The sequence below is a fragment of the Andrena cerasifolii genome, chromosome 15, assembly GCF_050908995.1.
Source record: "Andrena cerasifolii isolate SP2316 chromosome 15, iyAndCera1_principal, whole genome shotgun sequence".
Classification (NCBI taxonomy): Eukaryota; Metazoa; Arthropoda; class Insecta; order Hymenoptera; family Andrenidae; genus Andrena; species Andrena cerasifolii.
The window spans coordinates 5,797,602-5,810,422 of record NC_135132.1 but is presented as its reverse complement, the minus strand read 5'-3'; the positions used below and the strand labels follow the sequence as shown (position 1 = coordinate 5,810,422).

General features: G+C 40.1%; 1 protein-coding gene across 3 annotated transcripts in view; it reads right to left on the bottom strand.

The window, feature by feature from the left end:
- Positions 1 to 12,821, bottom strand: part of LOC143377407 (uncharacterized) — a 433,212-nt gene that overhangs the window by 34,869 nt on the left and 385,522 nt on the right. For all 3 annotated transcript variants that reach the window (XM_076828629.1, XM_076828628.1, XM_076828631.1), the window contains one exon: positions 9,757 to 9,997. In XM_076828629.1, the coding sequence (XP_076684744.1) occupies positions 9,757 to 9,997 (241 nt within the window). The remainder of the gene's footprint in view (positions 1 to 9,756; positions 9,998 to 12,821) is intronic.

Sequence of the window (12,821 nt, the reverse complement as noted above, 5' to 3'; positions counted from 1 at the left end):
TACATTTTTATTAAAATTCCTTTCCTTTCGTGTCAAATCACCTTAGCAACAACAGAAAACCCTGAATAACTTCTATCCCCAAACAAATTCTTATATAATCTTGGTTCTTCCCTCAAGAGTTTCGGTAGCCGTCAAAACGAAATTCGTTCGCGAACGTTGTACTCTTCCATAAAAATTCTCTTCCTTGACCAGTAAATAGTCCCACAAACTATTTTAAACCCATTGAAATTGTTTCGACGTGATAACCAGGCCACGGTAACTCGAATCCATAAATTCGTTCATAAAGTCGCAGTCGCCCTAAGAGTTTCGGTACCCATAGAAACGGGTCTCCTTTGTGAGCGCTGCAAGGGAATTCTGTTCTGCTAGGGACGACGGAACAACAATCATAAATATCGCAGAGGAAGGAGCGCACGGTCGAATATCGATCGCGACCCGCACAATGGCTACCCGAATATTTATCAATGTACAGTAGTCGTTCTAGGTTATGTTGTACCAGCCATACAAGGGGCATGCGGAACCTTGCTCCGCTCGTCGCTCCGCCGCGATTGTGCTGCTAATAACAATTACACACTGACACCGACGAAAGGTTAATCGTTTACACAGCCTGTTACACTGTTTCTGGTTCGTAAACCAGCCGTTACGATCCCGAAGCACGAGCGCAAAAATAATCCTCTTGTCGAACATCGATTGCGTAATTGTGGTCTACTTTTTGCCCTCTGATAGGCTGGGAATCACGTTCCGCCGAGTCCGTGCTGTACAGAATGCACCCCATGACCTGATAATCACTCAAACCGCTAACATTTCGCGCAAGTGTTGCTGAAAAAGCTGTTCGAAATAGTTTTATGTGATTGCTGAGGACATGTTTGCCTGGTGAATTATAGGAGGACTTGGTGTAGCAGGTGGGGCAGAGAAGTGTTTTCGCGGTTGAGTTCGACACGCTGGGCGCAACAACCGAGCCGCCAGGTGTGCGCCAACAACATTACGAAAATTAGAAAGGATTAAAAGCCGACAAGCCACGTCCAAGTTGTCAAAGGGGCGACGGCTAAATACAGCGAGGCACCGTGAATGATGAAGCGGGACGTGCTCCATTATCGTCCAAGCGTTTTGCATAAATTATCCCTGAGGAAGCCATTAGGGGGGGATCGATTGAGAGGCGAGGAATCGATCGGCCAGCCGAAGCGAATTGATCGCGCGATAAATCTCGGAGAGCTTCGTTTCGACGTCCTGGCGAGATGAGGACAGGGGGTAGGCCGCGACTCGGTGTAGGTAGAGAAAAATGAATTTACAATGATTTACCACGTGGATACCGGCTCCGCCGCTGGTTATTATATACACCGCGGCGGGTTCCGTGACGGGAAGCCATTTTTCACGACGGCCACGAAGAATACTTACGGCTGGCTGACATTTTAATCGATCTGTAAATAGCAGGGCCGAACGCGGCCTCGTTCCGACCACGGACGTTGTAATAATTACGTGGAAGAGCTAACGACCAAGACAGCTGTAACATCTGCGAGATACCGCGGAACGGTAGTACGTCGCGTGAACACGCTTTTCGAGGTGGCGCTGAATAAGGGGGAATAATGGGGAAAGTTTGCGCCTTGTGTGATCTGATCTGAGATGGGCTGGGAGTGTTGGGTGTCTTTGAAGATTGGACTTGTCACAGAGGCGAAGGGAATACTGATATTTTCTTGACATACCCTGGAGGAAGGTGTTGTAAGTCAGGTGACTAGGATTTGAGGTTAGAAAGAGAGTCGAGGGGCTAAGAGTAGGCTAGCAGTTCTGGAGGAGACTTGACTTGTTAGTACTATAATCTTTCATCTTTCATGGGGAGAGATGCATCATGTAGGAATAATATGTGCAATCAGTGGCTTTAATTAGTGGCATAGTCCTTGAGGTTAGTATAATAGTACCTTCTGCATAATAGATAAGCTGAATGTGACAAGTTAGCCAAGGATTGTAATTCAAGGAAAGCGGGTAATAATAAACACTTTGGCAACTTAGGCACCTGTCATGTTACAGTCACATTCTCTTTAGTGGGATTTGGAATTTAGTTAGTCCATGAAACAATTAAGTACTAATGCCTGTTGGACTAAGGATACTTGAAGCTAGAAAGGAGGGGTACGCATAGGTACCTGGACCCACTGAACTAAAGACAACACTGTAGACACAAGTAACTTAATGTTTTGTGGGTATCACACAGTCCTATCCCAGCCTTGTACTAGTCTTGTTAATTTCCAATTGACTCAGGATTTATTCGATTCGATCAATCCCAGCCAACAACAAAGTTTTCAGCTGACACTGTGTCTAATCTCCAAATATAAAGCATTGTAACGTCCAGCCCCAACATGGGATCACGAGTGTTAGTGCTCGCCAGCGCCACCAGAGGTCTAATCTTTCAAACTCTTTCTCGCAAGTGTCAGGTCCCAGTCTCGTTCGTATATATACAAGTTCCAAGTTTATTGCTCTCGGTCCCCATGCGTTGTAACCCTACTAATGAGTCTGGCTGACGGGTTCCAAGACGAAACGCTCCTCTCCCTTTCCTCCATGATCTGTCCTTCTACCGGACGTTACACCATATTCTTCTTAGACTAGAATTCCCGCCACTACTACAACTATATCTTAATCTACCATACCTATGCTCATGTCACCACCCACAGCAAGTCTAATGAATCAACTAAAATCAGTCTGAAGGTAACACAAAATGGTAGCCAGTGTGTCCGCCTTAAGTCTCATAAGAAAACAATACTTCCTCGGACTTCCTGACAAGATGTCCCACTCTTTAAGCTCCCACTCTACTTCCACACCCTTCTAACGTCAGATGATCCAAATTACCAACCCATTATCTAATTTACTCCACTCCACACAACCAGAACTCGTGCACCAAGAGTCCCCTTAGAATTCTTGCACAAATACACAGATCTATCCGTCGTGCTCCAAGCATGCTTCCATTGGGGGCAACCGATAGGTTCAAAATCATCCCACTGTCGGGGTGTATCTCGTAAACCCGGCAAGGTACACGAGCTAACGGCGCGCGTGCATTATTCGAGGCCACAGAACCGATCTCTGTACACGTGTACGTGGCCCAAGACCGGATCAGTGAAATTTCTTGAAACGGATACTCCGCAGAAGCGGACCGATGTACCGAGGGATACCAGGTCTCATCCCCCTTGAAGCGAGGCGATGGGGGGGATGAAAGTGGATCACTCGGGTTGAATAGACGCTGGCCCAGTGAATGGAAGGCCGCAGCGCAGTGTGTTTCAACAGAAAACCTCGGTGGCTGGCATTTAAATGGGAGCCCCGCTAAACAGGGTTAAGTGGGCTGCGATTAAACGAACTCAATGCGACTGCTCGTGTTATGAAACATTCTTGTTGCGTCTTTTACAGGGCGTGCATCGGCTAGTCTTACTCCCGAGCTAATTACTTAAACTAACGACCCGTTTCTGGAGATAATTTCATGATCCTCGTGCTCCAGGAGTTGAGGATAGAGGTGGGGTCTTCGAGAACCTTCGGAATGGGTGGTTCGGTTGCCGTAAAAATTTGCAGATGGGTAATTCAATTTTTATACGGAGCTGTCAGTTGAAGACAATGTGTGTACAGTTGGAATAAAATCAAGTGGCCACTCGAGGTTACTTTCGAGATTGTGAATCGAGTCATATATGGCTTCTAATCTTATGCCATGCCAAGCTGTCTCCAGAATTGAGAGATGGACAATGCTAGCAGATTTGTAAGAGAAAAGGGGAGATAGTGGCAAGTGGGAGTAGCCGGATTGCATGGTGATGGAGGAAGTGTTCTCTAGTGAGCTGGAGCAGCCAATCTTCTGTATTCAGACTATAATTCTAAATGATGTATTCCTCTCACTGTTGACACCCTGTTTGCTTTAGAGTTTAAGATCGATACTTTACAAATAAAAGTGAATTTTAATTTGTGTGTAATATTATACAGCTTTTAAAAACAAATTCAGTAATTAATAATATAAACATATTTTACCACTGTATGAGAAATATGATTATATCATATTTCACTACAGTAATAATTCATTGGTAAATTGTATATGCTTTAAACGAATAAACCTGATAAAATTTGTTAAATAATTAAGTAGCGTCTAAATAACATAAGAAATCCTCAATCCTGTATACTTCTTTGGATTTAAAAATGACAAAATGAAGCTAATAAACGATGACCAGTATATATGATGCAAAGTATTTGCCCGTATTTAAATTAGTTTAAAAGAAAACATCGACAGAATTTTCAGCAACACGGAAAACAAAATGCAATAAATATTCATATAATATCCACTGAGCGAAATAGTCAAATATTTGTTCCAAAATTGATATCCGTCCTCATCTTCATATCGATAATGATTTATTCGCTCGGCGAACTATTGTTCATTATACAATACAATTAATCCCCCTGTAACGCGTGCAATTATTTAAATTCACGGACGAACGATTTTAAGTAATACAAACATCGTTGCAATTAATCGATCTCGCAGAATTAATTAAACGCCGTGCAGACCGCCCCGCTACTTAAAAATCTCTTCAACGTCCGGTATACAAACAGGAAAAGTTCCTTGCATTTCAAATTACAACGAGCCGTGGACGAAACTTCAGCTCTCCCCGCCACTTTCATCTAATTTTCATGAAATTAAGCGTTCTTTCACAAAGATTCACCCCCCGCGAGCAATTCGAATTTCGAATCGCCACCCCCTAATTTTCTCTTTGCAAGCTCCATGCAAGCAATCATGTGACAACTTTCGGGATCTAAAAATGCCAATGAGACTTCCAGGGGCCCGGACAGCAAGATCTAATGAACAAAGTGCAGACTACACTTTTCCGAAAATCTGAACCCCTCGATTTCTCTCGTGTCGAGATTCCAATTGAGTTGCCCCATTGAAACGAAATTAAATTCAGTCACACCCTAATTACCACCGATTCCACTACACTTGCTTCGATAAAAGACCTAATTTGATTCCACATCGCTTACAACGATGCCTCGTTGCACTCACCCCCACTCCTACCTACCCATCCAACCCCCGCCCACCCCCCCACCTGTCTCGTCGATCGCCCATTCCGATGGCCTTGTCATTTCCTGTGCACTTTCTCCCACTTAAGAAGCTCGAAACAAAAGGAGACGGATATTCAGCGCACCCTCCTGCACACGTCCACCCCACCGTCTATCGTTCTCCCGGCTGCAAGGGTAGGGAAGTGGGGGCTACCCGCTTCTTATTTCGCGAAATCTTCCGGCTTGATCTCCTCGCGCTTTAATATACCCGCGATTACGCGCCAGCTCGCGACTTTATGAGAACCGCCATGCAAGAGTTTCCCCTCTGCACGCCACCCCCTGCGGCAGAAGGGGGGGTATTCTTTTATATCTTCTGCAGCAGGTTTCGCGGATTCATATTTTCGTGACGGATGTGGGAGGGGGCAAGAAAATGGCACTACTGGAATTGAAGAAAATTGCGTGGTCTGGCTGCAAGGGTGGGTTTCGATGGGATATTCGTACCGCGGGGGTGTATTAAGCGAGGTTTGATTTTGTGGATTCTAGTGGACGCTCGGTGTGGCTGGTATACCGAAAAAAATTCATACAAAGTTTAATGGTAGAATAAGAGCTGCAAACTCGTGGTAACAAAATGTTGAAAATGAGTTTAAAAAAAATACTTGACCAAATAAAGTTTTTTTTTCAAAATTTTTTTAACGCATGTTTGCAACGCTTAATTTCATCATTAAACTTCGGTTTGAAATATTTTATGAGTTTATTTAGAACGGGGATGCTTTTGGGAGTGGTTTCTCTGAATAAAGGGGCAAACTTGATTCAAACACGCTGAAGAATTCCCATTGTTGTGTGTTTCACTCTGGTGAAGGGGAAAGAAATCGTAATCGCAGAGAAACAGGTGAAGAGTTGCTTTAGTTGTGTACTGTGAATCAGCTAGTGATGTCTGACCAAACGCGGACCGTTTCTACTTAACAGTTCGAACTACTAACCCGAGGTACTAGTGATTGTAACAAAATTCTGTCCCCTAATTTTGCACATCAAATTTAAAAGTTATAAATTAGTATGTGTTACTTAAGTCCCCAGCTGTCAGATAATAAAGAATTTAGTTAATATAAACAACACTGACTTTTTCAGATTTTTAAGTACACTAATAATAACTGAACTATAATAATTTAATGTTTTCTTATGTATTTTAAGTAAATCGTTTCCAAAAAATATAATCCCATAAAGTGCAAAAGATTCTACTGATTTTTTCTAAAGGACTATTCGCAGAAATAATTACATTAGAACAATGTACAGCTCAATTTCCAATTTAAATAAACTCAATAAATTACAGAATTCCAAAAAGCATTAAACACAAATGAAATCATTTTATATTAAACTGTTCACGCGAAGGTACACGTAAATAATGCTATATTTTTAAAAACTAAAATGGATATAAGTTTGCATTAAAAAAAATTCAGTTTCTATTCGCAATATTTTAAGAAAGCAAAAAACATAAGCAGAAGTAAAATAATTTTCAGTAGTATAAACCAATCACTAAACAGTAATTTATTTATCTAATATGATACTGAATATTTCCAACCATTTAAGTTCGTACATATAAAGCCAGTTTGAAAGCAAACGATGCACTCGATGTCTTCATCACGGCTTACTACCACTGATTGAACCGATGCCGATACTATTGATGATATTCAATCAATTCGTTACGAAAGTAATGGGAGATATCGTTACCCATCGAAATTTTAGGTACTTGGTATCAATTATCGACATCAATTGTTCTTCAATCAATACTAACCCCATACTATAATGAATTACAACCGGTTTGACACAGTATCACACAAGTATCGATATTTTCGTTTAAGTGTCAAACATGCATCGATGCATTCGCATATGTAACTATCAAAGAAGTATCGATTCCTTTAAATACCTTTGACTTTGTTACGTATCAATAACTGATCGAAATTTGTAGAACGGTATCGATACGGAGTCAGTCCCATCAGTACTTACTACTTGTCTGACCAAACACGCTCCTTTTCCACTGAGAAGGAAGAAGAGTCAGAAGCAGAGCTGCATCAAGAGCCACTCACTTCAACATTTTATTACTCTTCCCCTTTTTCAGGTTAATTGTCCCTCTTAATCATAAACTTCGAAATACATTCAACCTCGAGAATTAGGTTTACCATCGCGGCGTTTAGGGGCTGGGTAAAAAGTGATGCTTCCAAGTCGCGCGAATATATCCCCGGCTTTAAAACTGACCCAGTTGCCAGTGGAAGTTGCAATATAATCTTCACTGCAATTGCATCAGACAATTCCTATAAATTCTGCAGAAAATGATTGCAATGAATTTAATTCCAATTCACTTGGACTGGTAAGGAGTTAAATTTATACGATTTTCTAAGACTTTGTGTTTCTGTTTTAAAACGTAGAAACGTGGATGATCGAAAATTTTAAGACAATTGTGTGTGCTTGTTGTGATATATATTACTGGGATGTATTTCTATTGAAATAAAGCAGATTTTCGTATATGAGGATTAGTCCAAATTTTGTTAATGTAATTATAAGTACCCGATAATAACCTAGGTTGAAATTAGACTGAATCAGGGTTCATCCAAAATTGGAGCACGCAAGGATTTAAATGTATGCAATATTAATGAATTCAGGAAGATCAAAGTTCTTCGATCATGTTCAAACTTCAAATATTTGACTCAGTCATTTACATAAATGGTTTCTATGTTAACACAATTTCTTGCTCCATCCATTTACCCAAAGCAAGCTACATATAATTAACATTTTCTATTTTCCTAGAACACATGTCAAAATAATATTCAACTACCTAGCACCTAATTAAGCTAACATTACACTAATCTCATGTAACAGCCCCAAAAGTAACTGATATTTATGATTTTTTAAAATAAAACTATTGTTAATACTGGATTAATCTCTTTTGGTATATAAGGAGGTGTCTTTAAACTTGCAGAATTTTTTTTTTTATGTCGATCCTTCCTATTATTTATTAATTATTGTGGAATCACCTGCCACAGTCATCTAATTACCAAAAAATAAAAAAATTCTTACAGCTACATAGTTTACGCTGGGATTGAACCTAATATGAAGGGAAAAAAAATAAAAATTTACAGCCTTTGAAAGAAGAAGTAACTTCCTTCCCTTAGATAAATTTACTTTACATAAACGAAAAAAAGTATTTTAAATAAAAACTAAAATTAAAATTTTGGGTTCCAATATTAACAACAGTTTTTTTTAAAAAAAAAATCATACATATCAGTCACTTTTGAGGCTATTACACGAGACTCCCCCTTAACCAAAGCATGAGCCCTGTTGGAACTAAGGAAACGCTTCAGGTTGAAATGAACTGAAACAAACTCGAACTATCTCAAACTCTCAAGCCTTGTCTCTTACCTATCCCAGTGTTTCCCAACCTTTTTTGACTCGCCATCCCAATTTATAATATTCAAATACCGTGCCCCTGCCCCAAATAAGGCAAGGTAAATTTAAGAAGGTTAAGAAAAAGCATTAAAAATAGTTATTTCAGAATATACTAAAATCTAACTTAACAATATTAAAAAAAAAACGTGACAACCCCTCAGAAAGCACTTCATGATCCACAGGTTGGGAATCACTGACCTAGCCACTAATACATCGCCAAAAACTCTATTCAAATTGCAATCCCTAAAACTTAACCCAACAATAATAATTTCCAAAGCGAGCATCCCACAACCAAGAAAGCACGCTTCAGTGCTACCGATCAACTTCCTCAAACGTGATCAGAAAGATGCCAGGGCTCGATAACTCATTCTCCACGAATAATCTTTTCGAAACACCCCCAAATGCAGAAACTTGGAGGCCCGAGTTGAACATTCGCGAACACCGCGTATATTGGCATTCCAGCGCGTCTGCCGGCGCAGGTCGAGCAGCCAAACTGCAGGATCCCCGCGTTTAATCCAGCGGGCGCTGTTTATTTACGCGAGCGCGAGTGTCTTCGGTATGCGATGAAAGGATTATCGCGGCATACCGTTATAATTACTCGCGGTGTATCTCACTCGAGCGCGTGCAAGCACTGCTGGGTTGTTTGTTGTTAGGATCGCAACAATTTTCTCAGCAAATTTACGAGATTCAATAGTTTTTCGTGCAAGCGGCTGGCATACTCCAGCAGGGCTAGCAGGCTACACTATTAATGCCTAGAGGACGCCTTTTGCATAACTGACCCAAACAAATTGCTGGAGAAACTGTCTGTCGAATTTGATCGAGTACTATTTTCGATAATTCGTTCGAAGGAATGCCACACTCGCATACGGAAATATTTAAGGCTACTCCAGCTTGAGGATTTCAACCCACAAGTGATGAGGAGTTTGACTGTTTCAGAACATCTATATACGTGTAACTAGATTAATATTTGATGGTATCAGTAATAGACCTAGGCCCAGGAAAGCGGTGGGATTTATTACATCTGGTCCAAGACTTGCATGTGTCAGATAATTTGGGGTTAGTAGACCTGGTCCAAACTTAGAGTTGATGAAAGTTTTCATCCTGCTAGTTAAACTCTGTAGACTAAAAATTGTCTATTTATATTACTCGGTACATGCGCCTAACAAGTAGTCTCCTGTTAACCTCTGAGAGGCCGTCGCTTTGCAAGTTTTCAAGCCCCTATTAAATACTCCGTAGAGATCAAGGCTGACCCTTGATTCGCTCTTTCGTTTAGAATTGAGAGGTTCTTTAAGAGAGAATTGAAGTTTCTTGACTTACCAGTCGAGGGTAGCCTTCGCCACGTACATCACCTGGTTCTCCCTGTCAGGATTGAACGGGTGGTGGTAATGACGATCGTTAATGGTGACCACGGAGTGGCAAACCAGACGAGTTTCGTTCCGATCCAGTATCGTCAGATTGTTAGGCGACGCCTGGAGCCGAGACGCTATTTGATCCAAGGCCACCCACAATTTATTGGCTACCACCCATGATGGATAAGTGCAATGCTCTGCTGGACTTTCTGAAAAGCGAAATGCAAGATCTGGATAGTAGTGCCTGTACATAGTAATTATGTACAATCAATAAATTATTACAACTTTAACATTATTATTATTATTGTTATTATTTATATGTATATATATTATTATTGTTATTATTTATATATATATATAAAAGAAGAAGTCCTAACTGTCTCATGAACGCAAAGTGGTTCCAAAGTGACTTTTTGTGGACAACATTCCGTATCTCTGTCAATTCTCAACCGAATTTTGTCTTTTTTTTTGCTCGTTTTGTCGAGGATTAAATTTGCTAAAATATCAAATTTTAAAGACGCAAAATATCTTCTGCCCAATTATGAAGAAGACACAGAGGATGTAGAAAATATAGGGAAGACTATATTTATAAACTATATTTATTTATTTTTTTATTTCCCTTTAATGATATACGAAAAAAACTGGTTAATAAACTCGTTGTTTCGGAACCAAGTTCACAATGTATTTTTATTTTTTAATCCCTAAAGAAAATTTTGAAAAATTGCTGTGTCTCATTTTAGCAAATTTAATCACCGATAAAACGAGCAGAAAACGATAGAAATCGGTTAAGAATTCACTGAGATACGGAATTTGTCCACAAAAAGTCATTTTGGAACCACTGTGCAACGCCCAGGTCGAACCGTTTAACCTAGGAACGCGAAATTTGAAAGGTACATTTTTTTTATGACCCACCAAGGAAGGATTTTTAGAAATTCCCTCCCTAAGAGGGTGAAAGGGGGTAAAATGTATTTCCTCGGACTTCTTAATATCTCCTAGGCCCGATTAGATGTCAACTTCGTTTTTATTTACAAAGGTTACCCACACAAATGCCTAAAAATGAATTTGAGGATTCAGCTCTGATCAACCCCTAAGGGGGTGAAAAGAGGCAAAATGTGCTTTCTCGGAGTCCCTAATATCTCCTAGGTCCGAAGCGAAGCGCGGGGGTATTTTGCTAGTTATTGATAAACGCGTTTAAACCCATTACAATTAATTTAAACTTAATATAGTTTGTTACAGGTAATTTGTTAATAAAGGCATCCTAAATTTTGTTACCAAAAAACTTGAATAAAAATTGAATACTTCGAACAAAAAAACGACTGCTGAGACTTCACAATGCCCTGCGAAAAATGCAGTGCACGCGCATAAAACGTGTGTCAGCTTTGTCGTTTGCGAGCAGTTATCGTGTCGATGGTCGGCTGCTCGCAGCTATCAATCACTGTACACGAATTAATGGACCGTTAAAAATGCATAGGCGTCGATGTATGCGGTGTACACTGCGACTTGCCGAAAAACCCGATCGATAATTCGATTGGACACGCGATACCGGCGATCCCCAAATGCCTGTTTGAGTTATGTTTAAAGCAGGCTAGTTTTGCCCTCTGCTGTCACCCATTTTTTTTTACAATTTTCACTCATTTTGCACTCTGGAAAATGTATGCACTACGGTCGAAAATAATGATTAAGCTGGGAACATCGGTAAGAAGAATGAATATTTGAGGGGTTAGTTTTTACAAGTAGCTGAAGTGTTTGTTGAAAAATTATAATTAATTTTTGACGGTTAAAAATTGCAATCGAAGAGTATCCTAAGCTAAGCCCATTGTAGGCTGCAGTATATGTAGAATTGATAACAGAAAACATCAAATGATACGGATGGCTGACTATGTAGTGACTAATACTACTGAATATAATATTCAAATGGCTTGGCACTCACATATTTCCCCTCGAATTCAATGTAATAAATGAAATAAGTAACAAGGTAACAGTAAATACCACTGTAAGCGTGATAAGTACAACTGTCTGTCCACATATCGACTAACACTACTGAATAGTGTACACAAATACATTGACACCCAGTTATATCGCTTCGTATTTACTTCGGTGAACAAAATGAGTAGCAAATAAATATCGAATGCCATTAGCAACATAATTGGTGCACCTGTCTGATCACATATTAACCACTACTACTGGATACCATATATTGTACATAGTCCGAAATAGATTTATTTCGGCCCAAACCAACCGGGTAACAAATTAATAATACAAATAGCAGATGAAACCTAATAAGTAGGTACAACTGCCTCACTACATATCGACTAACACTACTGAATACTCTATACAAATCCATTAACACCCATTTACGTGGCGTCATGTTTAATTCAGTCCACAAAATGAGTAGCAAATAAATACTAAATACCATTAACAACATAATAAATCTACCTGCCTGACCACACATTGACCAATACTACTAAATATAATACACAAATTCATCGGAATACATTTATTTCGCCATAAACATACTTTAATAAACCAAACGAACAGCAAATTAATAATAAATACCACGTGAAACCTAGTAAGTACAACTGTCTGACCACACGTTTGCCAATACTACTGAATTCCTTAAGAGCACCTCACTGGAGCCCTAAAATTACTCGCTCGTTTTTCCTCCATTCTCGAAGCTCTCCCCAGTAAACAAGTTAACAAAGAATTAATAGCAAATAACTCTGATGTAACATGATAGACAAGTCCGGCTGGCCATATATCGGACAGTACTACTGAATATCTTCACGAACGTTCTAACATCCAGCAGGAAGCTTTTCCATATTTTAATATTGCTCCATCGTATTCGTAGTTCCCTTTATTCCGCGTCGAATTTATCGCGCCCCGGTACCCCCCATCCTGTTTTCTCCTTCGAAAGGAATTGCATTCGCCGGCTAGATGCAAATCAAGCCGCCGCGCCGGAGTTCCGTGTTAAACGACGCTGGAACCGAAAGTATAAAAAGCTGCGGTGCCGTAAAGTTCTGAACTCGAAGGCTC